General features: G+C 39.9%; 1 protein-coding gene across 4 annotated transcripts in view; it reads right to left on the bottom strand.

The window, feature by feature from the left end:
* The window catches only part of GLB1L2 (galactosidase beta 1 like 2), a 2046079-nt gene that overhangs the window by 1271095 nt on the left and 757396 nt on the right, over positions 1 to 17588 (bottom strand). For all 4 annotated transcript variants that reach the window (XM_044081172.1, XM_044081170.1, XM_044081169.1 and 1 more), the window contains exon 3: positions 17337 to 17405. In XM_044081172.1, coding sequence (XP_043937107.1) covers positions 17337 to 17405 — 69 coding nt within the window. The remainder of the gene's footprint in view (positions 1 to 17336; positions 17406 to 17588) is intronic.

Raw genomic sequence — 17588 nt, 5'->3', positions numbered from 1 at the left:
GTATACCCTATGTAATACCTGTTATGGTAATCCGTTTCAGTTAAAATACAGTTATTATCTTTTTCTGACATCCGTTAAATACTGGGCAGAAAAACCCAAAAAAATGAATTGCCAGCCGTTTAACTACTCACTTCGCCAACCTGAAACCCTCTGAATTTCCAGAGCGAAAACCTGCCCTCAACAAACCTGCACTGCAAACTGCTTCTGCGGCAAAAAAAAAGATGTGAAGCCGGTCATGCGCGTTTAGTACCCTCCCTGGGTACCCTGCGTCAGTCCAATGCGACCGACGCGCCCGCCCCCTACCTGGTATGTGGGCCGGCGCTGACACAGCGGACTACCCAATAGTAAGGACTGCAGCAATGTGGAACGAAGAACATCAGTAGACAGTGCCTACAATGCCATTTCACCCAAGTCCAAACCTGTACATAGAGTATTTCCAATGTATCATTGTTGCAACGATATGCAGTAACTGTGAATATCCCTCTGTGAGATGGACCAATCAAATATGGTAGATAGGCCCATCGTAATGTAAGAGCATTACATATATAGGTCAGTTTGTGCATACTACTCCTAAACCTTTGCAGCATGAAGTAAAAGGTTGCATGGAGGGTGGCAGTGACATGGTGATACTTAGGGTAAAAGTGCCCAGGGGGCTCCAACATGACATTTGTTGGGGGCCCCCAAAAAGCCAACATCAGCCCTGATTCCAACATAGTAAATGCCAGTCCAGAAAATATCAAGGAAGCAGTGCTGGATACCAGCAGCCTAAACACCTGAGGCCTTCCTTACACTCCAAGGTATCAGTATTTACATAATGACAGAAACTGGGTTCTATTGTACTGATTGCACTCCCTTTTCAGGGTACAGTGCCTATCATGCATTAACATTTAATGGGGAGGTACCCAAATTTATTTATAACCTCACTGCCTAATGCCACATTCTGCACAACACAAACCTTGATGCCCTGCTAAACCTCAGAATAAAATCATCACAATATAGCCAGTTACAAAACCTCATCTATGAGTCCATCAGGGCATGCAGAATACCTTAACTAGCTTGAAAGTTGCAGTTCAAACACCTTTTCTTTGGGTGACTTCAGCTATTTGCACAAACTGTTAATGTATACTACCAACAACAAATATGTCCAGGCATTTCCGGACTTCATAAATGCCAATACGCCTTACCAAACAGCTCCCCACTCACCAGAAGTGTCAGTCACCTGTATTTTGCTGAAAACCTCTTCTATACACAGGAATTGGTCCAAAACCAATTACTATTCATTGATCTTTTTGATAATCACAGATGGTACATCTCTCCAGCACACGATGAAGACAGAGACAGCTGCCTCTTCCTTTGAATTTTACTTCTGCATTCATCTAATATAAATATAATGACAAGTTTAAAATTAAACCCATACAAGGAAAAAATAAAATAAAAAAACTCTCGGGCATTTTTGAATGTTTTTTGCTTCATTATAGGTGGCATTTAAAACTGGTAAAGGCCCTCAAGCCTACTATTATCAAATGCAAGGTAGGTGATGAGCTTACAGTTGCAACATATTCAAAATACAACTATAAGGACTTCTTTAGCAATATTAGAAAGTTTAGAACTAACCAATAACTACCCTAAATGCAAAAAGGGTGCTATACATAAACAATGTGATCAGCAGGATCAGAGAAACATTATTTTAGACGACCTTCAAATATAAATGGACAGTTAACTTGCTCAAGGTGAAGGATATGCCTTGCACTGCAAAGTTTGGTGTAGTCAATCATGTAAAACAGAAGACAACTGGTTTTGACTGGTAAAAGATTTTTTAATAGGTTTAGAAATGCTCAAGATCAGTTTGCCAGTGAAGAAAAATGACAAACATGCAGTTTGAAACTTTCTAGGGCTGTTAGTTTGAGACAAAGCTAAACTCATGCCTCCTGGAAAGATAGTCTGTTTTAATGCATGCTATACAGACTTAAAAGTCTGGTCTACTGAACGGTATGCAGCAGTGGAGCTAGGTAAGTGAAAACTATTCCTGTGTCACAAAATATCTCAGGTTTACTATGTACCACCAACTACTCATCATATAAAGAAGAGAAAGGTGCCTCTGAATACATGAAAACATTGTTCCTCCAGCAATAAAGTCACGTAACCAAACTGACCATGAATGACAGAACAGCACTATGACTATGAAAGGGAAATGGAGAGAAGAACTTCCAGATGAAGCAGCAGAATGTCACTATTTATGAACTTGCTGAATCCACAAGAGGCAATAGATGTTAGTGCTGTAGTGAATCCACAGTGCAACAGCCAGTTTTTAAAACTTTGGTGGAGGGGTTGACATAAGAAAATTGGTTACTCAGTATTATGCCTTCTTATTTGTTTTTGTCCCCAGGTCCTCATGACTGCAACAGAAAGCTTTCAGGTAATGTTTCCATATTCCAAGAAGAAATGTCTCCTGCATGATTAAACTGTAAAGCAGAGTAGGGTCCAACATGGCAAATAATCTCAGAGTTTACAGTACCTATCAAGGTGAGTGAAGGCCTGATTTCCTACTTGTGTTTTATGATACCATATCCATTCCAATAATTCATCAGCAAGACTATAAGAACTTATGACATACAACTGTGAGCAGGCTAGAATAATTAAAGAAAGACTACTTTGATTCAATAACCTGAAAGCAAAATGAATGCACCGTAATACTTAAAATCTGACTGCTTTCTGAAACAAGTTATTCTAATATAAGCCTCCCAAACCAGATATCACATGGCAAACAGAATGAAAAAACAGAGGTAAGAATTGTACTTTAAAAAAGTCTTGAGCAAATGTTCTAAAATATTCTAGATTTGGGAAAGATAACTTGAATGAAGCACTACTCCTACAAAACACAAGTGTTATTTACTTATTTTATCCTATTTATTCTTTTAACTCGGATAGGCAAATACCCCTTTTCAACAGTGCTCCAGGGAGAAAAGCTCCACATTACATACAGTCTTTAACAATATAAAAAAAATCATCTAACAAGCAAAGTACAAAATCAGAGTAGAGAGATACAGAAACTGATAGAACAATACAGTACGATAGAAGGTAGCACAGTTGAAAGAGCTACAACATGTACAAGCTTACAGAGTTACAGAACAAACAAACAAAAACTGACCAAGATTGAAAGCTAAACATACAGTAATTAAAACTTTTTTGAAGAGAGGAGTAGAATGTTGGTTGGAGAAGTACTGGAAAGGAACAGTGCAGAGTTATGGAGGTCTAAGATTAGAGTTAGCTGACAGAAAATCGAAGACTGAGAGGGACTGGAATGTAGCCTTTAGGTAGTATTAGGGCAGCTGAGAAATGTTTCAGCTTAGGAGAGAGATACCAGGACAGAAAGTCACTGCATGGAGCAATGGCAGCCCTAATCAGAGGTTAGGCAGCCTTTTAGCTGCTACTGGAAAGCAGCAGAGTTTTGTTGTGCAAGAGGGATGGATTTGCAAAATAACTAAATCTGTTTCATCAATGTCCAAGTTTTCATGCTTGCTAGATTCCTCTCTGTACCTCCCTGGACCTACTTATGGGAATGCAAAGGAAAAAAATAGTATGCACCTGATTCCAAAACAGTTCAACAGATATAGATGAACTCAATGAACAACTGGAAATGTACAAATGCTGTCAACTGCCTTACTGAAGAGATGACAAACAAAAAGAAACTTATATGCATCATCTTGGGATTATTCACTGACAAACAATGCAGCCAGTTAAAGATTATAACCACAGACAGATATAATGATATTAAGCATTTATTTTCCAAAACTGATGTCAATTTTGAGCTTCTGGGAAAAAAAACAATATGAAACTGCAAAAGTAAATTTATGAATCAGTAAGCTCTGATCCAAGATGCTTGTAATCAAGAGAAGAAAAACTTTGGTGCAGTAACATCCGGCACAAAACCAACCCTTGCTGTTGCAATAATTATCGATCTTGCCAACTGTATGCAAACTATACATAAGCAGATTAAATTAATTGGTACTGGTCACTCATGTCAAGCATTCTTATTCAAATGGTGGCTTTTAAAATGACACTAGAATTTTATATTTTACATAAATGCTCATTATGGGATTGTACAATAGGAAATTGGAAAACTACTGCCCCCCCCCCCCCCCCGAGAGTTTCTGAGTAAGAAAACACATTTTTTTAGCCGCCACTAAAGATTACTACACTTGCTTGTGCTTCCTACTGGAAATTATTTTGCCTGCAAGTACATCCGGTACTTCTATGTGTTCTGACCTTTCAAGTAGAAATGCACTGATTCACATGGAAAATCATTTCAATGTTTTTCTGTTTACTTATGCCTATGGTGCAATAAACTACCATCTTGAACCAGACAGACATCAGACATTCCAATGGGCATTCATATACCTTTCTCTGTAAAAGAAAAAAAAAAACAAATGAGACAGACTAGTCTTTGGTTGGACAAAACTTAAATTTGGGAAGGTGATACAGTTTTGGAAACAGATGCACTAACAATGTAAAGATGCTATTCAGAGACATAATAGGCATACAAAGACAGTATCCTAGATTGGATACTTAGCAGCAGCAACCCCTATATGTACAAGTCAGGGACCCACCCAGATGATCCAAGTGACCACTTACTTACGTACATTATCAAGCACAAGGTGGACAACCCCTACCAGACCACCTTTAAAACCATCAGAAATAATAAGAACTTCAACTCCACCAATTTTCAAAATTAACTTAAAGCTTGCAATTGGTCAATCCTAAAGCACCTTTCACTGGACAATCCAGTAGCATACTTTAATTCCATATTCCTTATTATTTTTGATTATCATGCTCTTGCTCGTTCCATTAGAACCAAAACAAAAACTGCCCCGTGACTCTCAAAAGCGGCCAAATCTAAAATCATAGCTAGAAATAGGATGTATGTGGTAAATTTGTTTACCGTAATTGAGAAAGCATACGGTTTAGAAGCTGTGCAGTCCTATGCCAGACATCTATCAGTACTGACTGAGGAAGAGGTCCAACAAATTATTCTATTATTGGATTACATATTAAGTAATAATATTTTTATGTATGAAAATTCTTATTATAGACAAGTTAAGGGCATTGCGATGGGAACACTGTGTGCAAATTCTTTCGCGAATTTGGTTCTTGCCTATTGGGAGCATCAGAACATTTTTAATATAGTCCACAGATGGAAAATATATCTTAAATATTATGTGCGTTTTGTGGACAATGTTTTTATTTTATGGGCGGGATCAGTAGAGTAGTTAAATCAATTTGTGCACTATTTCGAAACTACAACAGATTTTTTAAGATTTAGTGTGGCGTACTCAGATTTGAAGATAGATTTTTTGGATGTTCACCTTAAAAAAACACACACAAAAAAACACAAGATGGTATTATAGACACTGTAATTTTCAGAAAAGATTGCTGGAAAAATACTATATTAGCATATGACAGTATGCATCCTAGGTTTATGTTCAAAAACATAGCAAAGAATCAGTTCTTTAGAGCATCACAATTATGCACTAGAGATGCTGATTACGTCAATGAATCCATTGAATCCAGTGATATGCAGGAAAGACTTATAAATAGGGGATATACACAGAGGACTATAGAGCCTGCCCTAGAATTGAGTAATATTGAGAGAAAGGAGAGGGAAACCATGGTTTTCAAAGAAAAATAGTAATGAGAATCTTTGTAGAGTAAGCAGAATGGAAGAACCTGTCCGGGTGAATCTACGTTATAGTAATAATATACACGGGGTGTGTGACATTATACGATGGAACTGGAGGGCATTATTAACAGATGACTGCTTAGGTGGTATCTTAACTGATTCAGCCCGGTTTTGTTTTAAGCGAGGTAAGAACTTAAAGGATCTTTTGTGTAATGACAGACAAAGTAACATCATTCAGTGTACAGGACGGCAAGGCACTTTTCCATGCAGACACTGTAAAGCTTGACAGTTTATTAGGAATAACAATATATTTGAACATCCGTCAACAGGTAAAACATATTCATCAAAAGGGTATGCAGATTGCCATACAAAAAATATAGCATATCTAGCTGATTGTGTTTCATGCCATTCATTTTACATAGGCAAGACCAATTGTAAATTAAAGGAAAGAATTCTACAACATATGTCAGCTATTCGTAATGGGAATATTCACAATGCATTGTTTCAGCATATAAAATGTAATGAGAATCATTCTTTTAACTTTATGGTTTTGCAAGTGATAAAATTATCAAAAAGGGGGGAGATTTGGTGAATGAAATGGAATACAATGAGACTAAATGGATCATTAAATTAGGAGCTGATAGACTTCCTGGTTTAAATGGGGTTGTCTCCCTGAAACCAGCCTTAAAGAAAAGGCAGGTAGTTTACTAAATTTTGATTGGTGCTGAATTGATTTAAATACACTTATGTGTTTTTATGTATTGTAATGTCTGAGGAAGAGTTTTTAACCTGAAAGCGCTAACACTGTTTTTGGATTTCTACAATAAATCGTTTTTACAGCCTGGTGTTTCAGACTTCATCATTTTAATTTTTTGGTTCTTAAACTTGTGAGTCTGGACTTTGGTGTAGTAGGCTTACTTTTTTGCATTTGATGGCTAGAAATAAGGCTTGGGACAAATGGCGTGCCACAAAACACTGTTTTAAAAATGTATGATTATATTACCTGCTTGCTCAACTGGAGCCTGTAAACTGTGTGTAACTTGTAATCCTTTTGTGATTTTTACCTTGGAGTTTTTCTCCCTGGGCCTCCGCTGAAAATGGACATGTATTCCAGTCGGACTATCCCAGTCAACAAATGTAAAATAAAATAAATTCTGATAGCTTCCCTGACAGATGTAAAATTGGCATTTTTATTTCTCCCGTTCACACATCAAGCCTGATGCAAGTATACACAAAAGACATTTTTAATACGGTCTAATACCTGATTTGGGAAGGCCACATTTTTCTAAAATAAACATATCTAATAATTATCTGTCCTGTATTAGCTTGTATATCTGCACAAAATGAAAACAGTGTCGCCGTTAAAATTAATTCATGTAACAGCTTTTTTATACCTACTTTTTGTCTATTGTATTTTTCTTGCTTATGAATCCCTCTTACTCAAAGTTGTCTGGTATGATAGCAACTGAGTTGTAATTTTGAAAGACAATGAGCTTGCATACATAATGTGATAGTGAAATGATGTGAAATGGTCCCACCCTAGATATACAAGTAAAGTAGCATAACTTCCTATATAGGGTGCTTTGCTCCTTATTAGGTTCATAGGTTCATAGGTTCATACTAGGCTATCTGCCCGAGGGCATTTACAAGCCTAGCCCATAGTTTTGTGGCTTACGCCACCCCTTTAGTATGGGGAACTATACCCATTATTTTGCTGTGCCTCTGTTGAGCAGTGACACTGAGGTAATCCCTGGGGTATATCTGCGATCTCCCATCCATTGGTCAAGATTTCTCTTGAACAAGGCCAGCGAGGTGCTCTGCCTCACATATACCGGGATTTTATTCCACAGCATAGGGAGTCTTTGGGTGATGAATCTATCCCTCCAGCACGCCCTATTAATAGCCGTGTCGAGGTTTAAGTCTCCGCCTTGTGGCTCTGACGGATCTAGATTTTTGAGGTGAAGCATATTCATCAAATCTGGGTTTGACATGGCCTTGTATGTTAGGCAAAGGTCACCTCTGAGCAAGCGTGCGACTGAATAGAGCTGGAGTTCTTTCAGTCGGGCAGCATAGGACAGATGTTTGAGACCCTTTATCCTTTTGGTGAGGAACTTTTGTGGCCTCTCCAGCTGCTGCAAGTGTCGGGTGAGATACATTCGAATGGGGCATTGTACTCAATCATTGGTCTGATGAGTGATGAGTATAGGGAGACTATGACCTCCCTTGATCTAGATGAGAATCCCTTCATGATAAGGTGGGCAATGTAGAAGGTCTTCCTAACTACTTTAGCTACATGGGTGTCGAATGACAGACTACTATCAACCTGGGTCCCCAGGTCCCTGATAACTTCTTCTGTGCTCAGTGGATTGCCACCTATTTGGTAGCTAGGGGTAACCTTGTTTTTCCCGAAGGGTATGACTATGCATTTTTGGCATTTAACTTTAGGCCATGGCTCTGGCACCAGTTATCCGCTTCTGTGAGACCCTTCTGAAGGATATCTGTGTCAGATGTGTTTTCTACTATGGCCCAGTTTGCAGTCATCTGCAAACTTTGTCAGCCATAACCCTCCTGTGTTTGCTTGTACTTGGAAAAGTAGATGCCAAACAAGAGTGGGCCCAGGACTGAGCCCTGTGGTACACCACTTGTGACAGGCTTTGAGTCTGACATGGCGCCAGCAACTCTGACCCTGTGGGTTCTGTCACTCAGCCAGTTTGCAACCCATCTTGTGATGTATGGGTTAACATTTAAGCTGATGAGTTTTTCAATGATACCCGAGTGGGGTATTGTATCGAAGGCCTTCGCCAGATCGAGGTAGGCTGTATGGACTGCCTTTCCCTCATCAATGGCTTTGGTGACTGTTTCAAAAAGTCAACCAAGTTTAGAAGGCATGATCTGCCTTTGACAAAGCCAAACTGGGATGGATCCAAAGTCTGCAAATTCCCTATGTCTTTATTTATGAGGTCCATTATGATCCTCTCCATGGCTTTGCAGATAAGGCTTGTCAAGCTAATGGGCCGGTAATTTCCAGGGTCGGTGGAGGCACCGCCTTTGTGAAGTGGGACCACAGTTGCAGTGCGCCACTCCCTGGGTACGTATCCAGAGGTAAGACTATGATTAAACAGCTGTCCTAGCTGTGGGTTTAATTCCTCGTTGAGTTCGTGGAGCACACAGCCGGGGACACCATCAGGTCCCATGGATGCTGTGTTTTTTGCTTTGGAGAGAGCAGTTCTCACTTGGGCGTTGGAGATGTTTGGGAGGCTGCAATCGCTTGGTATAGATATCTCTCCTTTTGGGGGGGAGAAGTTTGCACTGAACCTGTCAGCCAGTATGTTGGCAATGTCTGTAGGATCAGTAATCTTCACATCATTTTGAACTAGTTCTGAGCATATCTGGGAGTTTCCTCCCAGGTTTCTAACATAGCTAAAGAAGGCCTTATGATTGTCTTTTGAGTCTTTAGCTATTTTTCTCTCAAAATTTGCTTTGGATGATTTTATGAGAGCTCTTAGTTTTTACTTATAGTGATCAAGGGTGTCTTACCTTTTAAGGATTTTGCTCTATCTTGTAGTAGCTTCCTCCTTTTGTTGTAGAGTTTGTTTATGGCTGGGGTCCACCAGACTGGACGCTTGCCTTTGGCACAAAGAGTCTTTGTTTTGCTTGGGATTGCCTTATCCATGCAGTCCTGCAGGTGCTGGTAGAAGGCATTTGTAAGTGATTCAGCGGCTTGAGTACTGTTTTCCGCCGCTCGGGGCCTTAGAGGAGACCACACTAGTCTTTAGAAGTGTGAAGTCGGCTTTGAGAAGTTCTTTACTGTGGTCTTTTTATTTCAGGTGGGGTGGGATGAGGACCTCCAGCGAGATTAGTTTGTGATCTGATCTCACCAGTGAGGGGTATACTTCCGGTGTTGAACATTGTGCTCCCATGTTCGTGATGATGAGATCAAGTATGTTTTCTCCTCTTGTGGGGATGGTGACTAGTTGTTCCATGGCATTTGAGTTTATGAATTCCAGGAACTTTTGGGCTAGGGTGTTTGGGCTTGAGTAGTGTTCCCAGTCTATATTAGGGTAATTGAAGTTACCTAGTATGATGGTGTTTGGTGATACATTTATCCCTCTAGTGTTTTCAGGAAGGCCATGTGAGGTTCCTGAGTTTGTGAGGGTGGCCTGTAACATGCTACAATTTGCAGAGCAGTCTTGCCTATGGTTAATTGCACCTGGATGGTCTCCGATGCATCGTGCGTTGCCACCAGTCTTGAGGTGTGGGTGTCTTTGATGAATATGGATACCCCCTCCTTTCTTGGTATTGTCCGGATTTTGGGGCCGGAACGCATGATAAGAGGTAAAACCTGATAGTGCTGGGGTGCTCTCAGGAGCCTTGAACCAGGTTTCTGTCACTGCACAGACATCGATGTTCTCCATACTGAGAAGGGCCTCGAGTGCGTGCATTTTGAGATTTAGACTTCTGGCATTGAGCAGCATTACCCTTAGTTTTTTCCTTTTTGTGTTCTAGGGTGGTAGGTTTAGAATTTGAGCCTTGCCTAAAAAGGCACTATGGGGTGGCAAGAGCCTTTGCCAATATCCGAATCCCAGGGTGACAGGTGCAAGCCGCCCTTGAAGCAGCGTGGCTTGTCCAGCATGTCATCCCAGGCAGACAGACATTGGATCCCCTTTGAATGACACCAGAGTTTAAGCCAATTGTTAAAGCTGATCATCTTATCTCTGTATTGTGGCATCATTCTTGGTGAAGGTAGGATACTGCTCAAGGTCAGGGTCATACCTGCCTGGGCTACATAATCAGAGAGCTCCTCAATGTCTCTTTTCATGTAGTCCAAGGAGGTATGTCTCAGGTCGTTTACACCAGCGTGGACAATGACTGAGTCGTATTTGTACCTGCTGTTGAGAGACCTGAGTGCTTGCGTTATGTGGCGGATTCTAGCGCCCGACAGGCAGCTTACTGTGACCTTCTCCTTACTCAGTCTGGTGAGCGGGACATCAGTGTGTCTGACTATGGAGTCACCAATGACTAGTGTGTCTGGCATTGTGTTTGGCCTTAAGGGCTGTGACTGTTTGACACTCTGACTGTGAGGTCTATGTGTTGCAGGTGTTGTGTTCTGAGGTGGTGGTTGTTTGGGTGTCTGCTTTGGTGGCCTCTGCTGTTTTGGTAGATTTTTGATCAGAGCCGAGTATGTCTTTGTGTGTTTATGTGTATGATTTGAGGTTGTGATGGTACTATGTGAGACTGGGTCTATAGTGTGTGTGTGGTAACCTTCTCCTCCTGACTGGTCTTGCCAGTCCTATGTTGAGAGAGCTCAGCCTCCAGTTTGGCCGTATAGTTGCATCTCTCGCATGTATTTGTGTTTTGTGGGAGGAGGAGAGGGTTGTCTGTGTACATGAGGCAATTGTAACATTGCCTCAATATTCCCAGGTTCACCAGCTGAGCAGGAGAGGACACTAGCAACTGATCCTCGACATGCTAGAAGGACTAGACAAAAAACTTTAAAAGAGATTCCGGGGATGTGGGTGACCGAGAAATGGGGGTTGCCTTTTGGGGTGCTATCTATAAGAGTGCCGTATCAAGGTAATAAGTACTGTAGGAGCAAGTGCTAGGTTTAACAGATAGAGAAAAGTCTACTTGGAGTCAAGTAGAGATGATCTTTTAGGTATTAGAGAAAGTGCTAGTAACAGGGATGCTTAAAGGTAAGATTGAAAAGAATGCACTCTGCAGTGTGCACTAGAGAAGTTAGATATGAAAGTAGGTAACTTGAGTTTTACCTGTTTAAAAAGTTAAGGTTTAGTGGAGAGTTACTACTTTTAAAACAGCAAGATGGACTGAAAGGGGTGGTTACTTTTGTATTTTGGTACTATGAAATACTGTAGGATGGCCAATAAATTTAAATAATTGAAGGGGTGGGATTTCAAAAGTGATGGTTTTGTGATTACTCACATAAGCCAGTGAAAGTAGAGAGAAATGAGATATATGGTCAGATTAACATAAGAGGCGGGCAACTAGAAAGACAGTGGTATTTAACAAGACAACTTAAATTGGTGGGAGGGAGGGAAAAAATTCTGCCTGACTCAGAACAGAGAGAGCTGTGGTCTCTTTTGAAGTTTTAATATTGCCGTCGTTAACCATTGATTTTAAAACTGCTCATCCTCCTCGGCATTAGTTAAAACCCTGAAGATTCAAACCTGTTCAAGGGACCAAGCCCAACTAAATGGGATGTCCTTGAAAGTGAATGGAACCCACAACTTAAAAACAATTCACTGCAAGACTGTATTATCAAAATAAATATCTGAATATTTTTTTTTTTTTGTCAGAGAAATAATTTTTAGTGGTGGTTTGCAGTACAGTTGCCTGACTGGATTTCAAAGGCTCTTCTGAGCCTGTATTACAAAGGAGACATGTTAAGTAGCTACAACTGGCAGCAAGTCCAAGGATGGGCTGCTGGCTAAGTAACTGGTTGGGGAAGATATTACCAACATTATAAATGAGAAGGCTTCACAAAGAGTATGGTGAACTACATCCCTGCTATGTTTAGGGAATTCTCCTCTCCTATTCAACTCATCTATAATGGATGCAGTAGAAAGCCTTAAAACATATGGAAAGGATCTTTCTTGGTTTGGGTTTCTTCTGTAGCTGATGATACACAAGCCTTCTGAATTCAATCTGCTTGCAGGAGATACTGCAAACACCATTTTAGCACATTTTAGGGGTAATGAAAATCCAGGAAATTGAGAAGATTTAAATATGGTCAAAGAGGCAGGAGCTTTCACTTAATTTCATAATATGATAAGGATACAGTTTGTCCCTCTAGTCAAGCCACTGGCTAAATCTGATATATAGTTGCTGCTCCTTCCCCTAGGTTAACCTTTGATTACCCAAACCTTTCCAGCTGTTGCAACTGCTTTTGAAGGATCTTGTGGATTCACAACCCACAGCTCACTATGGACGTCTGTTCTAAGGATACAAAACTCTTAGTATTTAAAAAAAAACAAATACCTTCTCAGGTCCAGGTCCTAAGGTTCATACCAAACTGCCTCTAACAACCCCTAGTCCATCATCTCTCCATCTGTCCATGTGCATCAGTTTAATCCTTGCAGTTTTCTCATGTAGTATTCAGCATACCAATTTCCTATTCCAGTCTCTCTCCTAGTATCAAAAAGACACAAGTTCAGCAGTTCCAGATGTTGCCAATACTTTTTCCCTCTACCCTCCTACTTATTTTTTGTGTTTTTCATCTAGATCCTTTCCAGCTGTTCTACATAATCTTCCTCCTGGGGTTTCCTGAATTATGTACTGTATTTTACACATGGTTTCATCAGCATGCAAGTGAGCCAGAATATAATCACATGTGAATGTGAAATTGTGGAAGGAACTAAGACATTGGGTTTTCTCTCCAGTCCAGACTTCGGTTTAATCACCTGTTCAGTTGATTTCCTTCTGACTTTGACAATGTTTTTTTTTCTCCCTCCCATACTTCATTTCACTATCTGAATGATTTCTTCTTATTCCTGAGGGCCATTGGGATCCCTTTGCTTAGCCTCTTTGATCTAAGCATCATCTTACTTTTTCTGAATAAACAACCATACTCCTTTAAGAATGCCTGCGGTGAAATCATATTTATAGGTTATCTGCCCACTCCACTTTTGCTCACCATCTTAGTTCCTCCCACAGTTCCACTTTCACATGTTTGTACTCCACATTTTAGTCCCCCATTACAGCATTTGTACTCCATGTTTTGGTAGTCCCACACTACAGCACTTGTACTCCACATTAGTATGGACCCACATTACTGTATTTGCCCCTTGGCTCTCCAGTGCTCTGCCTAACATGAAACATATTGCAGCATGGTCACTGCTAGTCAGACAATATTTCACCTCCCCTCACATACTTCTCCTGACCTACTGAATCACAACTCTTCAACACTGCTTCATCTGCTATCTTACACCAACTGAACATACTCCACTCAAGCCGCAGCTTCAACTGGAATCACTCGCCTTTCAATCTTGGAGGTAAAAAATGAATAGTCAGAGGTCATCCATTAACATGTTCAAATGGTTGTAAACAGTGTCCAACCACAAGTTTTCCTCACCTGTAATTTACTTACAGGAACCAGAACAAAAATAATAAAATGGATTTGCAATCTTTTGTGAGAAGAGCCACAGAGATGCTAGTACATATGCTTTAAAACAATGTAAGGGAGGATAATTTTAGCCTTATTAGTACCTTATGAGGATGAGCATAGTGCAAGAGAGCAGCACATCTTAATAGGATTCAGATGTGAAGAGACATGCTTTATATATATTCAGTAATGGAGGAGATGAAGCTCAAAGACGTTCTTACAGAATACTGTTCCACAAAAAGACAATGGTGCAAAAGTCAAGTAAGGTCTCAGAATTGTTACTTGAAAAGCAGAGGAAAACTTCAGCAAAATATAGAGTAGGCACAGTAGTGCAATACTTTGGTAGAATGCCATCGCAGGCAGTGGAAACAAAAGTCATTTTTCTCAGCTTAACTTGTTTATAAACTTGTAAACAAAATTATTCATTTCAGAACACAGTAAAAATAATCCTACTGACAACAGCTGCATAATGATAAACAAACCTGGTACGCCAATGGATGTAGCAATACCAACTCACAAACATACTTCCAAATTTTCTGACCAACCACTGCCAAGTGCTGACAGTCTGATCCTATAAAATGGGCAAACTTCCATCTACTTTTGTTTCAGTCAGAGCATCTACATTAATAATGCTAAACTAAGGCTCTGTCTTCAATGATAAAAATCCCACCACAGAACTCTCCAGTTTCAGTAACATTTTTTCATCTACCTCGGTAGAAGCTTTATCAACTGAAGAACTACGTAAAAATAAACCTTGCCTAGACCTGGAAACAGGACCAGTACAATCCATCTGAGCATGAAAAATCCTTGCCTAGACCTGGAAAAAGGACCAGTACAATCCATCTGAGCATGAAAAATTGGCTTTAGATGTACAAAGCCAATTTGTCACCAATGCTGGAAAGGCTAATCAAGAAAAAAATCACGCCAAATCATTTTGGGGTGTTCTTAAAGGTTTACCTTTACATGTGCGTATTGCACAAGGGCAAACACCAATTTTCCGAAAGGCAGTTTGCAAAGTTTGAAAATGCTGAAGAGAAAAAGGTTTAAATGTGCAATAAGCAAATGCACAGTGAGATTCGCTCATTGCACATTCGACATTCTGGGGCAGATTGCACTATAGTGGGGGATCGGGAAATGGTTTCTTTCCCCCACTGTAGTGCAATCTCAGAGTTAGAATAATAAAGTAGGGGGGGCACAACCCCCCCCCCACATAGGGGGGGGTGCTTGCCCCCCTGCATTACACTTTAATTTATTTTTTGACATTAATGTTCAAAAATCAGTGAATCAGCTTTTTCAATTTGATGATTTTCAAACATTTACAACTGTCGCTGTTTTAAATTTCGTGGTTATGATTCGCTCTATGAGCAATCGCACCACTGTGTTTCGCTGTTATGAAGGTACACCATTCTTAAAGAGTTTATTGGCAATATCACTGCTCCAAAGAGCTCCAGACATGTGCTCGATTCTTTGATGTTGTATGGCATTTACGTCATCTCTGACATCTCCTTCCCTCCCTCCAGACATTTACTTAATGTAGAAGCAATAATCACAGCCCCTTATCTATTTGAATTAATTTCTGACCACAATTCACTTTTCTTCTATCCAAAATAAATTTCAGGACCTTCTGGAAAAAATGCTTTCCATCAAGAATTCCCTTATGCAAACTCTCCATTCCCTTTCCTTCAGTTTAGCTATAACAATTACTGCTAAGCAACTGACCCCCATTTTCCACCTGCCCCTCACCACTACTGTTATCACTTATAAACATGTCCTCATTGACCAGTACCCAAGATCCTGGCTCCTCCTACTCATGCCATCTTTTGTGTGGCTGCTAAGTTATGCTTCCTTACAAAAACATTACATAAATATAGTCTACACTCACATACCTGAGTATACTGGAAATACTCAATTCTCTCCCCTGACAGCATGGATTTGAGGTTGTTTTTAGCAAAACAACTTTCTACACTGTGAATGACTAAATCTACCCAAATATGAAGAAAAAACTCAGAGCACTCTTCATAGATTTCAGAAGTAAGCTTCAGACTGTTAATCACGGTCTCCCCCTTGGCACATTACCTAACACCAGACTTTGGGGAGGGCCAAGAAATGGTTTACTACCGTTTGTATTTTGGGCTCATTCTTCTCTGAAACCAGGTAAGCTGGGTTACCACATGGGTCTATCTTCAGTTCATTCTTTTTTTTGTGTTTGTTTTTAAATTAATAACTCATCTTTTGAACTTTCCCAGCTAAACAGCATCTTATACACTGATGAAATTGATATTGTTAGAGTTGTGCCCTCAAAGAATTTTCTTCAGTGACTTTTTCAAAGGACTATAGCCTTGATTTGAAATTGGCACAAAGAAAAAAACTTGTCCTAAACACAAATACATCTACAGTTATGTTGTAAGGCACTTCTCAAAAGCTACAGACCAGTCCCTGTCTTTGTATTACTGACTCTCAAATGGTCTTTTTTTAAGCAGGTAGAAATATTTTTTCTACACATATCCCCCCCTCTTTTAGTCATGCTGACCATCAAGCCTCACTCACCAAATGAACTGCAGTCCAGTGCACCCTTGCAGTACAGAAAGCCTTATCTTAACATGGGAGATTACCCCTCTACTAGGGCAAGCTGTTCAGAAGAGATGCAATCATGGCAGATGGGAGAGATTTTATTGCCCCTGGTGGTGCAACTCACATGGAAGTGAGGGATGACCTGCATGGTCAGTCCACTGCATACCACCTTCCTTTGTGATATGGCCATGTGAAATGCATTGTTAGGGAGTATAACAAATAGCTGACCCACTCTGATGGCTGCCTAAATGATGCCCTCTCGAGACTGACCATTGCCCCAATGAAGGGGAATGAATGGGCTAATGATCTGGAGGGGAATGCAGCATGGTCAAATGAAAAAAATATTCAAATAGTGCCACTTATTAAATATGTGCAACTGTGTTAACATGTAATTCTTCTGCATACTGTATGCTGCTTTATGTTATTAACTCATACTTTGAGAAATCTTGTAAATGCCTGTTGACGTGGGGCATAGCTGCGTAGGGTACATCGCACCGGGTCACCTACCTGGTTTATACAGTCAATTAAATAAACAATATCAAAAGCTTCCTTACAGTAATGTCTTGGTATGGCTAGAATAAATAGAAGCTCCTTTACCAGCAAGGCTCAGAACCTTTAGAAATTTACAGCAATGATATTTGCAAGAAATGCGTTTCTATTCTATTAACAATGATTTCATGTCCTTAAAAATCATAATTTTTAAAGCAACACCATAATTGCTTACTACAGAATATGTTACCATGTCAACCTTGATAACACAATCTAAGCGTGATACAGTAATGCACAAAAAAAAAAATGATTAAGTACTCTGTGTTAACAAGCAAAAATGAAAATCCACTATGTAGAGATATGCACTGAGCATGTGTATGCTGGAAAGGTTTATTACATAGAATGCTGATATTTGTGACCTTTTAAGGCAGACATTATGAAACACTTTACAAGCATTGCAGAAATTTGCAGTATACTTACACTATATCCAGATTGTCAGTAAAGTCAAAATGTCCCCGCTGGGGTTCATGAAGATTCCACGCAACATACCTAAAACACAAAACATAACACACACAAACTTAACACAGAAGGAAGCATACCATTATGTCTAGCAAGACTACAAAGGAATACAGCTAACCCAGAACACATTCATTACTAAACTTTTTTTATCCTTGTATCACCTCTCTCCACAAATGTTAAAAATCACCCAACTCTTACCCTCTCTCAGTTAAA

Source organism: Protopterus annectens, chromosome 8.part0 (assembly GCF_019279795.1).
Source record: "Protopterus annectens isolate FY-2018-M chromosome 8.part0, PAN1.0, whole genome shotgun sequence".
Lineage (NCBI taxonomy): Eukaryota > Metazoa > Chordata > Ceratodontiformes > Protopteridae > Protopterus > Protopterus annectens.
The sequence above is the reverse complement of the archived record's forward strand: the minus strand, read 5'-3'. Positions and strand labels throughout refer to the sequence as shown.